Genomic DNA, 14,550 nt, shown 5'->3' on the forward strand with positions numbered 1-14,550 from the left:
TTCAGCGATTAAAATCAGTACAGAAGGAGGCCGTTCAGGTGCATCACAGAAGACGCTACATCGAGTCACTGATTTGATCTAGTAACCCTAACCGCTCGCGTGGCCTGGGTGAAAATATAGATATTTAGTAGGGTCTCGAGAGGATGATGGCTTACCCCATCAAACATAGCACCTCAACTCATTGACTTTGACACCACAATGTAACCCCTTCCCGGCGGAATTATCGCTTTTGATTTGGATATGTTGTATTTCATATCCACTACGGCCTACATGCAAAGTTTGAAGTCAATTGACTCCGTGGTTGATTGGACGTTCAACGTCTGAAACCAAATGGAATGTACGTCCAATCTGCCCTGCTCTGATTGGTCGGTTTTCTAACCCTGAATGGAATGGACGTCCATTCCACCCCCACCTGTTGGATAGTGGCCCAGCCGTGTGATGACTCGCTGGCTGGTACGGGCAACCTGACCCATGGCCTCCCAGATGGCCCTCGCGGCCAGTTCATCTGGGCACGTGGTGTCATCCTCGGGCCGCTGCACGCAGTTGACCAGATCATTGGGTGCGATGTTGGTCAAGTACACCGGCCATCTGGTCCGCCGCAGCCATGGGTTGGCTTCATCGTGCTCCCCGGCCTGGATGACATTGCTGGTCTGCCGTTGCTGTTCCTGGTAAAATCGCTCCAGCTCATCAATGGCCTGGCTGGCTCTGTTCTGGTCTGGCGTGCCGGTATGCTCAGTAGTCTCCTTAGTCTGGATCTGTATGTAGTGGGAGCCCTTGCGCGATGCAAATATCTGCTGGAACTGCACCTTCTGGCATGATCTGTCCACCTCATCCTGTGCTGCCGTACGCTTTTGTGGCGCTGTACGGCCACGGCTGGGATATGGCGACCAGCTGTGCTTGTTCTGCCAGTGCTTGCGTATGGTGTTCATGTTCCCTGCCAAATACTGGCACTGGGGATCCTGCTGGCACCTGTAGCCATCTTGAATGGGTAGTTCCGGGATTGGTTCATTCAGTATTGTGGGCAGTGTTAACTGTGTAGTATGTGGGCAGTGTTAACTGTGTAGTATCTCGAGCCACATTGTCCCACTGTTCAATGTTCTCCTTTATCTGCTGAACCACCGCATGCTTTAGCTGATGGGCCTTGCCTTTCAGATGCCGTTCAATCTCTGTTGGCCACACAGCGTGCTTGCACCGGCGGCATATGATAATGAGGTATGATTCACAGTGGATAAATAATTGATGTTCCATGTCGATGCTGGGTCTGTCTTGTGCATTGAATATATATATATTTCCTTCATTCAGTGTCTTTGTGTGAAACTTGACAGATCTGATCTGGTGTGAATGTTTGTTTTTCTGTGGTTAAAATCACTCCAGGATGAAGCCTTTCAGTTTTCTTATATGTTTTGCTATTTTTATTTACTTTGTTGATCTTGCACCGCTTTGCACCGCTCCGTTGCCTGGGTGAAAATATAGATATTTAGTTGGGTCTGGTTGGGTTGATGGCTTACCCCATCAAACATCGCACCTCAACTCATTGACTTTGACACCACAATGTAACCCCTTCCCGGCGGAATTATCGCTTTTGATTTGGATATGTTGTATTCCATATCCACTACGGCCTACATGCAAAGTTTGAAGTAATGGGGTGGCTGGCTGCCGCGGAAGGGAAGGGAAGAGGGAGCTCGACCGCGACCGGGCCACTGCGGGCACGCGGCGGCGGGAGCGGGAGCACGCACGGGCGGCCAATCAGGGAGGGAGAAGATCGGACGGGGGCGCGTCGGACGGCGCACTAGGGTATAGATCCGGTTTTTGTTAACATAGGGAATTGAAACATAGGCATTATACCCTGCCGGCGGCTAGACCAGGAAAAAGACCATAAATAGCCATGTTCTGCTAGGCCAAATATCTTATATCCTCAAGGAATTGGTTTATTAGACATCTTGTATGTGTGGAAGGTGTAAAGCTTGCTTGATTGAAGGATTGCTAGCTCCGTGGCAAGTTATATGGTGGAAGGATTACTAAGCCAGGGCAGTTGACCTGACACCCCCACTCACCATAGTAACTATACACAATGCTACATACAAAATTTGCCTTCAAATCAAGTACAGGTACAAAGACAACTGGAAAAACGAAGTAGTTAAAAAAAAAAAAAACCAGCCATCAAATCCATCAATTTTTACCCCCCTATCCCTTCATCTTAATAATCTCCTTCCAACGCGTATATTTCAACATTCCGAGCGGCTTGGTTAACCCGTCTGCCGCGTTCTCGGCGGATGGGACGTACCGGACCGATATCTCATTCTTGCGGACGAGATCCCGAAGGATATGGAATCGGACCTCTATATGCTTCGATCGGCGCGGAATCGCTTCGGAAGAGGATAGCTCGATGGCAGACTTGTTATCGGCATGAATCGTATAAGCAAGGCCATTCGCCGGAGGTGGGTTGGGGTGATCGTCGGCATCCAGATTATTGAGGCGGGACGGCACGAAACCGGCATCTTCTAGGAGCTCCCGTAGGCAGACGAGCTCATATGCGGCTTCGGAGGATGCGATATATTCGGCCTCGGTTGATGATTTGGAGACCCCTGTCTGCCGGCAGCTTCGCCAGGCGACGGGGCCCCCCGCCATATATATGATGTAGCCGGTAGTTGAGCGGGATCCCGGATCCCTACCGGCCCAATCGGCATCGGCGTACGCCACGGGTTCGATATCGGCGTCTTTGTAGTAGGTTAAAATAGCCGCATTAATCGTGCCCTGCAAGTAGCGGAGCGTACGTTTGAAAGCGGCCCAATTCTTCGAGGTAGGGCGGGCGCTGAATCGGCCTAGAAAGCCTGCTGCAAAGCTAACGTCAGGACGTGTATTGGTCGCAAGGTATTGCAGGGATCCAATGCCTGACTGATAGGAGCGTAGGGTAAATTCCGCCGTATAAGCGACCGGTTCCTCATTGTCATTCATGAAATCAACGTTCTCCTCTATGGGAGTAGACGTAGGGTGGCAGTCATCCATAGCGAATTCCTCCAGAAGATTCGTAATAAATAGGGGTTGGGACAACGTAAGGGAGGTCGAATCCCGCTCAATCTTCATGCCCAAATATCGGTTCGAATCGCCCACATCCTTGATTTCGTAATTAGCGGCGATTGCGGCCTTGGCCCAGTTGAGATCTTCGATCTTCGGGCCGTATAGGCGTACGTCATCCACGTATACAGTCATATAGACCTTTCTCGCGTCATGAATGAACAGTCCAGCATCGTAAGGACTGACACGGAAGCCTGACTGCAATAGCATTTTTCGCAGTTCCTCATACCATAAAAGCGCTGCTTGCTTAAGACCGTAGAGTCCCTGCATTAATTCGCAAACAAGATCGCCACGACCTTCACGGAAGCCCGTAGGCTGGCTCATATATATCCGTTCGTCGGCCGGCAGTTGGGCGTTCAAGAACGCGGTTACCATATCGATTTGCAGAACGTGCCACCCTCGGGATGCCGAGATTTCCATGAGAGCTCGGGACGTGGAGGCGGAAACGACGGGTGCAAAGGTCTTCGAATAGTTGACACCCTTTTGTTGATAATTGCCGCAGACCACCCAGCGGGCCTTATAGCGGACTACTTTGCCCATATTATTGAACTTTTTGTCGAACACCCATTGGCCCCGAAGGACCGCCATATTAGGGGTTCTTTCAATTAATCGCCAGGCCCCAATTTGCTTTAAGCGATTAACCTCTTTAACGCAGGCCTTATAGTAGAACTTCCACTCAGGGGAAGCCTTAGCGCGCGTGAGATTCTTCGGAATCGGCAACCCATATATCTCGGGATCGGAAGGCAGATCATCGGAACCGTCCCCCACTGAAGATTCCCCCACTGAATCGTTATTCCCTGTAATTGTCGGGGTATCCTCAATCTCAATAGGAGGGCTAGGGGAAATCGGTGTATTCTGCACCAAAAAGGTCGGTATTCTCGCTGATATTTCATAGTCTATCCACCAATTATTGGTGGGAACTAGGAATAGCGGACGGAGGGGTTGGACTTCTTCATCGATGAATAGGTCATTAACTGAAGGAATCGGGCCAGGAGTCGGCGAAGGAATCGGCGAAGGAATCGCTGCAGCCGCCTGGCGGGCCGCCGTGGGTAGGGTCTTCGGGTGCCCAGTGGCTGGGGCCGACGGATCCATAAGGTGAAGATCCTCCTGGAAAATGACGTCTTTGGATATATATAGACGCCCATTGGAAGGGTCAACCAACCTGTAATTGGTAAAGCCATCGTAACCTACAAAAATTAGCTCTAATGAGCGGGAAGCCATCTTATTCGTGGGCTTAGGGACTATTTTCAGGAACGCCTTGCAACCCCAACGGCGGATTCCACGGGCCGACGGGAGCGCTCCAAGCCATGCCTCATATGGGGTAATCGGCTTCATATTTTCGGGACCGCCATATAGAATCGTGGAGGTCGGCATAAGATTGAGCAGCTCCGTGGCCGCAATAACCGCCTCACCCCACATCTTTTCGGGAGCGGAAGAGTCTATTAATAGCGATCGGGCTTTTTCAATAATTAACCCGATCGAACGTTCGGATACCCCATCTTGTTGTGGAGTATGGGGGGGAGTGGGTTCCCACTTAATCCCCTCGCTAAGCATATATGCCGTAGCCGCGTTCGAATTCAATTCGCCGCGATCGGAGTGTATAATCGCGATGCCACGGCCCAGCAGGTTCTTGATGAATTGGTTGAAGATTCGTAAATATTTCAACGTCTCATCCTTGCGTTCCAGTAGGAAAATCCATCTCATTCGCGTTGCGTCGTCTGTAATGACCATGGCAAGTTTCTTGCCGGCGTAGGAGGATATGTCATTTTCGGTTCCTAGGGTCTCACCTCCGCCGAAAATATCCACCCAAATCTTAAGAGCTTTGCGAGTGGCACGGCGTGGTGCGGAATTCTTATACGTAGCGCGCCTCTGCTTGGCTTTGACGCACGTGGCGCAGAATGACAACTTCTTCGGGCCGATAATGGCAATTCCGAAGCGAGGGTCCCTGGCCATCTTCAATATATTATTTTCGCCGATATGGCCCAATCTACGGTGCCATTCATCAAACGGCAGTTGCTTCGGGACCACGGCAGGGAGTCGGTTAGGTGGGGATATGACGAAGGAATCCGTATCCGGATCCTTGGGGTTAATCAATTGCTCAACCTCCTCACGGTTGAACGGCCCTAGGGACCCTGCGTTCGGATCATAATCCGTTGAAATTGTCTTTGGTTTCGGAACAGCCACGTACGCGACCGCCCCATATTCTTGGTCATTCATAACGCCGTCAAACGTCGGAGGACTGTCGGATAGGATGTAAATATTATTGCGGGAAAGGTTGGCATAGAACACGTCATTGCCAGTAGGGGACAGGAACTCAAAATAATTTCCAGCGTCAACGTGCATATCACGGCGAATATAGCCCTGGCGTTCCATAAGCCCAGCGGAGATGAGGTTAGCTGACAGTCCTGGCACGTAGTATACGTGATTGAATTCAATCAACCTCTCGCCGACTGGGATGGACGCCATGCCGACGCCTTGGACCTTCAGAACGGCCTTGTTGGCCACCTGGACCGTAGGACCGTCGATCGTAAAAAGCATTGAAAATCGTGATCTATCGCTCGCGATATGGCAGCCAGCGCCGCTATCCCATATGGTTAGGGGATCCTTGTGGGGTTCCACAAAGCAGGCCGGCACATTTATAACCTTTGCAAGGTTCGCCATCTGAAAGGACTCTGACCCGTCCGTAATCACTAACTGGGTCTTGCCCCCACTATTGTCCTTATCCTTCTTCGCCTTCTCCTTCTTCTCTTTGAACTCCTTTAACTTAGTAGCATTATTGGCCTTCCAATCATCGGGCGCCTGGTCGGGATTCGTAAACCAACAGACAGTGCCGAAGTGGGATCTATTGCACTCGGAGCAGGTCGGCGGATTGCCAGCTCCACCACGGCCACTGCCGCGGGAGCCGCCACGACCGCGTCCGGAACGACCTCCACGGGCCGAGTTAGATGTATTCGGGCTATTATTGTTCGCGGAATCGGCAGCTGCTGTGGCCCCCGATTGGGCAGCGTTGGCAGCTGTATTCACCGATTGTGCGGGCTTTTTATCTTTTGGAGGGTCCAATCGAGATCGGATCTCCTCCATGAGAAGGTGAACGTCCAATACAACCGGGGTCGATTTGGACTCTTGGGCCTCCTCAATCTTCTTCTGTACATAACCCCTCCAAACGTTCGGAAGGGCGGAATAGAATATGTCAAATACCCACGCGTCAGGCGGGTGAGCATCCATCATTTCCAACTTCATGATCGCGGCACGGAACTTATCAAAGAAACTGTGCACGTTAGTGACCTGAGTGCCACCAAGCGATGTGAATTCTAGGACTGCCTCTCGGCGGAGCTGGGTCTTGGGGATAGAGTATTCCTCCTCAATTGCCCGCCAGAGGGTGTAAGCAATCCTATTCTCATCATTTTTTATGAAACGTGGCCTGACGTTCGCACCCAAAGAGTTCGAAATGAACGCGTAGGTCCAACGGTTTCGGGCGTCCCAAAAGGGAGCCCATTCGGGGTCCTGCAGGGGGTTCTGAACCTGCTGCTTTTCTATTATACCCCAGCACTGCGCGTCAACCAGCTTGGTCTTCATTGACGCGTTCCATGTGAGGAAATTTGACGTGCCGGTCAGAGCGTTCGGCTTGGTCATTGATTTTACATCTTCTTTAAATTGGGCGATTGCCTTGCCGACACGGCTGTCCGGATCATAGAGGTTATACTCCAATCTTTCACCAAGATCCGGGTCCCATGTGTGCGTTCGGGCTGTAGGAGTAGTCGGTGTATTATTATCAGCATTCTGAGGGTTATTCGCGGCTCTGCGAGCACGCATTTCTTCTAGTTTTAACTCGATTTCCAGAGCCTTCCGTTTTTCCTCCATGATCTTACGCCTCTCCTTCTCCATCTCAAAGGTCATCATGAGGCGTTGCAATTGCACGTCCGACAAGACCTCGTCGGAAAGCAAGGCCTCAAAACGTCGAGCCGCCTCATCATGATGAGAACCAGCCTCACTGAGCTGTCGGGTGGTTCGGGTAGATTGGGTAGGTTGGGTAGGTCGGGCCGCAGGCCTGACTGTGTCAGGAGCCGTATTCAGGCCGGCAGCGAATCGGAAGGGCGTTTCGGGAGGGTTAGAGGGCTCTATAATAGAGCTGTCAAATGAACCAGGCGGGCGTTCTGACCGTTCATGAGCAGAGCTCGGGCGTGGAGGGACATCATCGTCATCATTGCCAGCAATTGAACCGCTGGGCAAGACGCGAGACTGTGAGCGGGTATGAGGGCGAGATCTAGATCGATCCGCCATACTCCGTATTGATTTTCAAATAAAGGCACCTTGGATCAGATCCTTGCCAATATAAGCTTTCGTGGCGTTCTATTCGCCAATCGGAGGTTTAATTTCCAACGTGGTGCGTTCCACCCTGCAAGCTTGTTTTCTAAGCGCGCAGCGGCACGAATCAAAACAAGATCTTCAGAACGCGCCGATTTGGATAGAATAAGACGATTTTAACGCCGAAAGGGGCGTATCGAATGAAGCAATATTAAATAGGGATTAAATCGGCAAGGAATCCCCGAATTGGCAGCGTAGTGCGCAAAACGGGCCTCATAACCTGTGGAAGGTGTAAAGCTTGCTTGATTGAAGGATTGCTAGCTCCGTGGCAAGTTATATGGTGGAAGGATTACTAAGCCAGGGCAGTTGACCTGACAGTATGTATGTTGACTCTGTCCGAAGCATTTAACCATAATCTCATCAATGGAAATCTTAGAGCCAGGGGTATAGTATTTTCAGCATGTCATATGAAACTTAGTAGCTAATGGCTCTACCTTATACCACCAATCCTTATTTTTAGCCTCCGGGCGGCGGGCCTCATGAGGGTTAGATATATGGATATATCGTTTAATCTGTTTGAAACGCGTATGGGTCATATAGGATTGAATGGAATGAATAGAGCCTTGTTTCAGATCATTCCACCAGTATAGATCAGTTCGATGGGATTTATGAACTTCCATATAGAGAAGAATGCCTATAAAGACCTTTATCTCCACTGGATTGATATTTTTCCATGAACATTGCTGAATAGAAGGCTTTGAGAATATAGATATTTCAGAAATCTCTATATCTATATCTTGAGCTTTCTCATTCTCCTCCATTTCTGAAAGCTCTGGAGCTTCATCATCAGTATCTCTAGTATCTCTCTTTAATTTTGCATAGAGATTAGTAGAATTACTGATATTTTGAAAGCATTCCTCAAAGAAGAATAAGGTAAACAGGGTGTATGGACTGCTAATATTGATATTTGCAGAAATATTGAGAATTGGATCTCATGAGGTAAGCAGTATTGGGTGGAATTTCACTGATTCTAGAGGTGGAAGTTCTGCAATAACCTCCTCAACAGGCCGTTTTCATTTTCTTGATGTTTTTGTATGAACTAGAGAATGAATTAGTTAGCTAGGTCATTTGAATTGATTAATATAAGGAACTCACCATTGGATTTAGTAGGTTTCTCAGTGGATTCCACGTTCGCAGGTTTGGGGGGTTCCATATTCGCGGGTAGGGGGTTAGGTGGGTGAATATATGAGAATCAGGCAGGCAGGCAGACAGGCAGGGCTTCAAACGCATTGAATTCCATACGCATTCTTAAGATTTACATGGGATCTTCAATCAGTGGATCTAAATGACCAATTATTATTCATATAAAATTATATAGGATTCTATTGGTTATGCCCAGGGCGCCGGTGCAGAATTCCATACACTAATTGAAACCACGCTAATTTTGCACAAACCTACGGACGAGGGGATAAGGCATAGTAGGCAGGCGCTGTGGGCCACAGGTGTTTGGTTGTGAACAAGCTGATGGAGTATTGATATCAGTGATCTCAAATTCTAAAGGAGTATCAATAAATTCAAAGTCTGTTAAATCACTATCTGATGTCTCATATCCATCATCTAGATTATTGAAAGAGTGTAGTGGTTGTTGAGAGGATTCATCTTCAAGTGGTAAAGGATATTGGTTGAACCGCGCCTGATGTTGGGTGTCTTGAGATTCAAAAGACACGGTGTCTTTGGTCAATGGTTGTGGCATGATGAGAAGAGGTAGCAAGTTGCAAAATAGCAGAGATGATAGTGAGATGGCTAAGGATTTAAAAAATATCAATTTGATGATGATCAGATAGATATTTAAGATAGATGTATGATTCTGAAGTCAACTGAATATTTTGTATATGCAGGTTTGATTTTCCACAGATGATGGAACTGTTTCTTCTCAGACTCTCTATGAGATATTATGTTGTGAGCACGTGTGGAGTAATTGATTGGTCCAGAAGTTAGCAGGACTTGGCAGAAGTCTAAAGAAGTTTAGTTGATCGCGCTAATCTGAAAATATCGAGAAAAGAGGCTGAGCATGCTGAGATAAGTAGCACTGCTTATAGTTAGTTAAAAAAAATAGGTGTAGTCACGTGGAATTCTAGCGAACAATAGGCGAAAACGGGGCTTGGCAATCAAAGGCCTCTGTTTTCGCTCTTGGAAGCAATAGCGCTTCTTTCCCAATCAAATCCCCGTATCGTCCATTGGTATGACTCCGCTTCGAGCTGCAGGCGGTAGACACATCATACGCGGTGGGGGGCCGTTGCTCCCGCACAACCAGCGGCAATGGGCCCAAGTCCATGACGTGAGGTGTTTGACGACACGCGATGATCCAAACCATGTGCTCGAGAGATACAGGGAGAAGTTAGATTGCAAAGCCAAACAGTAAGCCATTTATATCACAACGGATGCGGTATTCTAGCGTGTGTGTACGACTGCTTACAATGAATCCGGCGTTGAAGAGAGGGTTTCACTTCGATTTCTGCTCTTAAGGAGGCCTACCGGGATAAGAAGGACCTCGACACGAAAGCAGAGAGCATCCCAGAATATCAGAGCTCAAATGGCAGCCCAAGGCCTGCAGCGCATCTCCCTGGCACCTCTCGTATAGTTCCATCAGCTTCGAAAAGCCAAACCCCCGGAATAAAAGCTTTGTCCTCCTATTTTGACATTCCCAAGATCCTTACACTTCCTGCAAAAGAAATAGCAACTCTCTGGCGCTTGAGGCATGCCTCTAATCCACAATCTATTTGTGCTACGATCCCAATCGATACATACTTGCGTATGGTTGCCACGGCCAGGCAAAATCCACAATTTGTTTTGCCACTCCCTAGGACGGAGGAAAGCGGCCAGCCCGAAGGGGTGAAGGCCGAGGCTACAGCAGCCTCGGCTCAATCAGTATGCACAAGAGCAGATATTCATTTCTTGCAATGGGCGTTCCATCCTCCTGCTGGTGCTACAACATCTACTCCTGTAGCTGTAGGGATCGAATCCAAACCCACACTAAATACCCATACAGCCACAGTGCTTTTCACTCACCTAGCCTCGTACAAACTTCACGGTGCGTATTCTCAACCACACACGATCATCACACACCACCTCGACCTCGCGGACAAGTCCGGCTTGGTTCTTATGAATGGGAGCGTGGTCCCGGATCGTGGTGTGTCTGTGGATGAGGCAAAGTTATTGGTGATGTGGTTGCAACGATTTTATGACTGTGGTGTGGGTGGTAATCAGGCGGGGAAGAAGGCTGAGTTAGTAAGGATGTTTACCCAAGGCGATGTTAATGGATTCAACTTGGAAGATTTGATGGAAGAGGCCGAGAGGATCTAATCAGCCGTTTGCAATTTGCATTTTTATAAAGAGTTGTGTACGATAAAGAGGAAGAGGTGATATTATTTCCCCGCTATTTTGCTACTTGGTGTGCAAAAATATTTCAGGTTCCAAGGCAGAAACTCCCTGTAAATCCACGTATGATTATCGCATTGTTAAAGGTGTCATCACAAAGGTGTCTTCACTGTAATTCTCGATCTATTGGTATTGAGTTAGGCCAAAATCAGCCCCAGCCATATTTTTAAATAGGACGGTGGAATGAAAGTTGTGCAGGTCCCGTGTTGGTATATAAAATGTACCTTGCTACCTTTATGGAAGATAGGTTCAGTGCCCACACAGGGAACCATAGAAAACTAACACAATATACGACCTCTTAGAAAAGTCTTTGTTTTCAGTTGTTCAGGAGTTAAAAATATTAAATTATACCAAGGGTATCTCAGAGGTAGATGAGAAGACGCATCCAAATAATTGGACGCAATTGGGGGAAAAGAAGTTTGGGATCAAGAAACTATATATACCATTATTGCGGCGAGGTTTTTTGAATGTCCCGGAGATGGATGCTGAGAATCAGAAAAAGGAGTTGGATAGAGGAGGGATCCAACAGCGTTTACACGAGGATATCGCATTTCCCATGTTTCATAGCCCACCCTGATAAGTAGCGATATATCTTCTAGTGCGACATGGTCTTACACCTTGTTTTAAGAGGACAATTTTCTTCCGCTGTCCAAGTCGGGGGGTTATGTTAACCTTTTTATTCCGCGATGCCCATAACTTTGTAATAACAGGTCATTAAGACGAGTGAAAGATGGCTCAGTCGTCTAGAACGTGGTCCACGACAAATGAATAAATATGGTCAAAGTACCCTGGTTCAGCAACGGTATCATTGTGTTGACCATTTGGGAAAGTTCGCCAAACTTTGGTGCTAGATTTGCAGATTGAAAAAAGTTGGGCCATATGGCTGGGGCTAAGGGGCCGACTATATATTAGCATACTGAGTCTCATAGACAGAAACTTGGAAATAAAGTACGTACGGGACAATTTCATCTTTTAGCCCACTCAGGAACAGAATTGGGACCTGTGTAATTTTGGGCAATGTATCCTCGCTAGCCCAGTATTGGTGACAAAGACGAACAACGTACTTGGCAGCGGGGAAGACACTGGAGAACGGGTGTAATTTATTAGCCTTGAAGACGGCTGATAATCGAAAATAAAAGTAAACAAGTAAAGAAGTAACTAATCAAGTAAGTAAAAACATTAAATGGACCAGCACTATGGCCGTCATACCTTGGAATCATCTTTCGAACACTCAAGAACGTATTCTCCAGTATCAATCCTGCTACGTCGCCTCGCTGCTGGCTTTTTGCAGTCAAATCAATCGCGACTGCACCACCAATACTCTGACCGTACACCAGAACTTTTGTATCGCTTGTCTCCGCGCGCCGGCGAATGTAATCCAAACCGGTTTGGGCGTCAATTTTTAAGCCCTGTTCATCGGGAGTGCCTGTAGACTGGCCATAGCCGCGATATTCGAGCATCAAAATATTACAGTTGAGGGACTGTTCTAAGGCCTGCGCAATGGGAAGACGGTGACCGATATTTCCTGCATTACCGTGAAACATGAGAACGGTGATTTTAGGCTTCGAATGTCGCGTATGAGATGGGCGGATAAACAGCGCAGCGAGAGATTCTCCATCGGGAGTCGGGATTCGAAGGTCCTCATAGTCGTTCATCCCAAAATCCGATGGTTTGGGGACCTCAGTACGGGACCCAATAGGAACGTTACGAGGGTAAATTATTTCACTTGATAACAGTAAAAAATGTCAATTGAGATGAAACTGGTAATGTCGATACATGTCGGCGACTTACTTTTGCTTGAAATAGAGCATACCACTGGCGATAATGGCCAAACCCGACGATGCCAGCACTGGAAGTCTGAGAAACTGTACCACATTCCCAGCCATTGTAGTAAAATTCCAGGTTGAGGGTGGTGGTGGAGAGTCAGCCATATTGCTCGGTCCCTACAGGGAGATTGTAAAACTGTTCGTTACAAGTTGAGCTGGGATGGACGTCAACTATTTGATGAGTGGGGGTCGTGATAAGCCAGTGTCACAAGCGATACGGAGGACACCCGTGGGGACGCTGGATAAAAATATTAGCACAGACCGGGAATCACCCAAAACAGATGCAGCAAGGCATTGTTATGGGGGAAAGAGACGAAAGTAGTGGATGTAACTATACAAAAATTGAAACGGCGAAAAAACTGGCTTCGGTTCCAAGGGACAAAATCAACTGAGATAACAACCCGTCACAGTAAGCGCAGTGACCACTTAGAATTGCCGGCGCTAATAAATTTCGTAGACTGGGTGCCTTATCACCCTACATCAAGACACCTAAAGTCAGCCAACCACTTCATTTCAACCACTTCCTCTGTATTTGAACGAGCTCGTTCTTTATCTTCCAGGCTGCATATTTCCTGTTGCCCAGCAATTTGTTTGTCCCTAGCTCCCGTGTCTCCAAGCTCCTGTCAAGTTGAGGTCACTTCGTTGCAATGGTTGTCCATGGGGTTACTGGATTTTTGGGGGAAGGTTAGTCGTTGTTGAATTGATGATGAGGCTTATTTGTGGAACTGACAATGCCATAGATGGGATCCATATTGACATGAATCACCTCAAGAAAGGAGAGGTCAAGTATGGGCTGATGCCACCTTTTTGCCTATTTATGTGGTCTTTGCTCTCAACTAACCCGTTTACTCGCACAATAAATAGCCTTGGCACCTCAATGTAAGCTTCCATCCCATGTATATATAGCAGTATGGTAGCTTGAATTGCTAATCTTATCTCGAGAAAAGCATGGCAATCAATTTCAAAGATGGTGTTATTCTCGGAGCCGATAGTCGGACGACCACAGGAGCTTATATCGCAAATCGAGTCACGGATAAGTTAACACAGGTGCACGATACCATTTGGTGCTGTCGGTCAGGATCTGCCGCGGATACACAAGCTGTTGCCGACATTGTCAGTTACCATCTGGGAATGTATGGTGTAGTCAACCAAGAGCGCCCAACAACCCAAACTGCCGCTGCGTTGTTCCAGGAACTTTGTTATGACAACAAGGATATTCTCAGGCAAGGAATACCTTCCCGTCCACGCCTTCTTCACCAGATTTTATCTTATATTATGTCACGATAGTTTACCAATGCTAACTGTACCTTTAAACAATATAGCGCAGGAATCATCATCGCGGGTTACGACGCACGACATGGAGGACAGGTATACTCGATACCACTGGGCGGTTCCCTGCACAAACAATCATACGCCATTGGTGGTTCCGGATCAACGTATATCTACGGCTACTGCGATGCGAACTGGCGGGAGGGAATGACGGAAGAGGAAGGGATCGAGTTTGTGAAGAACTCACTACAAGAAGCGATAAAATGGGATGGTAGCTCTGGAGGTGTGATCCGTATGGTTGTGTTGACGGAGAAGGGGGCAGTGCGACATCTGTATCTTCCAGACAACGGATATACCGGTCCGGGTTCGCAATGAAGAGGATAATAAGACTTGGTTTCTGTTTGTTCACCTTTTGTGCGCAGCTTTCCCCAGTGCCCTTTATTTCTACCCCCATCCATCCATATGGGATGATTTGTTGAAAACTCCAGCAAGGTAATCATGCCGTTTTGTTTTTTTGTTTCAAGCGTAACATCTATGGGAGAAGATGGATGGCACCACATTGAGGGATCAACATTTCTACTAGGAATACAGAGACCGGTTTCAAAAGTTTTGACTGATGCTGTCATACACTTATAAT

The 14,550-nt window shown here is 47.8% G+C and overlaps 6 protein-coding genes across 6 annotated transcripts; 2 read left to right on the forward strand and 4 right to left on the reverse strand.

Moving 5' to 3' along the window:
- Window positions 1-159: 159 nt before the first annotated feature.
- Window positions 160-1,274, reverse strand: HCAG_06337 (predicted protein; the record flags this gene model as incomplete). The annotated part of the gene is made up of 3 exons (XM_001538682.1): window positions 160-266; window positions 380-969; window positions 1,180-1,274. 3 exons carry the CDS (start codon window positions 1,272-1,274, stop codon window positions 160-162), a joined length of 792 nt encoding a protein of 263 aa, XP_001538732.1.
- A 910-nt stretch (window positions 1,275-2,184) lies between these two features.
- Window positions 2,185-7,277, reverse strand: HCAG_06338 (hypothetical protein; the record flags this gene model as incomplete). The annotated part of the gene is made up of 2 exons (XM_001538683.1): window positions 2,185-7,193; window positions 7,235-7,277. The coding sequence occupies 2 exons, from the start codon at window positions 7,275-7,277 to the stop codon at window positions 2,185-2,187; spliced, it is 5,052 nt and encodes a 1,683-aa protein (XP_001538733.1).
- Window positions 7,278-8,439: 1,162 nt separating this feature from the next.
- HCAG_06339 (predicted protein) lies at window positions 8,440-9,133 on the reverse strand (the record flags this gene model as incomplete). The annotated part of the gene is made up of 3 exons (XM_001538684.1): window positions 8,440-8,479; window positions 8,700-8,721; window positions 8,839-9,133. 3 exons carry the CDS (start codon window positions 9,131-9,133, stop codon window positions 8,440-8,442), a joined length of 357 nt encoding a protein of 118 aa, XP_001538734.1.
- Window positions 9,134-9,622: 489 nt separating this feature from the next.
- HCAG_06340 (conserved hypothetical protein) lies at window positions 9,623-10,743 on the forward strand (the record flags this gene model as incomplete). The annotated part of the gene is made up of 2 exons (XM_001538685.1): window positions 9,623-9,798; window positions 9,876-10,743. 2 exons carry the CDS (start codon window positions 9,623-9,625, stop codon window positions 10,741-10,743), a joined length of 1,044 nt encoding a protein of 347 aa, XP_001538735.1.
- Window positions 10,744-11,553: 810 nt separating this feature from the next.
- On the reverse strand, window positions 11,554-12,704 carry HCAG_06341 (conserved hypothetical protein; the record flags this gene model as incomplete). Its single annotated transcript, XM_001538686.1, has 4 exons — window positions 11,554-11,719; window positions 11,775-11,900; window positions 12,028-12,543; window positions 12,610-12,704. The coding sequence occupies 4 exons, from the start codon at window positions 12,702-12,704 to the stop codon at window positions 11,554-11,556; spliced, it is 903 nt and encodes a 300-aa protein (XP_001538736.1).
- A 587-nt stretch (window positions 12,705-13,291) lies between these two features.
- On the forward strand, window positions 13,292-14,288 carry HCAG_06342 (proteasome component PRE3 precursor; the record flags this gene model as incomplete). The annotated part of the gene is made up of 3 exons (XM_001538687.1): window positions 13,292-13,328; window positions 13,612-13,777; window positions 13,967-14,288. 3 exons carry the CDS (start codon window positions 13,292-13,294, stop codon window positions 14,286-14,288), a joined length of 525 nt encoding a protein of 174 aa, XP_001538737.1.
- Between the last annotated feature and the right edge of the window lie 262 nt (window positions 14,289-14,550).

This window comes from Histoplasma capsulatum, genomic scaffold, assembly GCF_000149585.1.
Source record: "Histoplasma capsulatum NAm1 scaffold_6 genomic scaffold, whole genome shotgun sequence".
Taxonomy (NCBI): Eukaryota; Fungi; Ascomycota; class Eurotiomycetes; order Onygenales; family Ajellomycetaceae; genus Histoplasma; species Histoplasma mississippiense.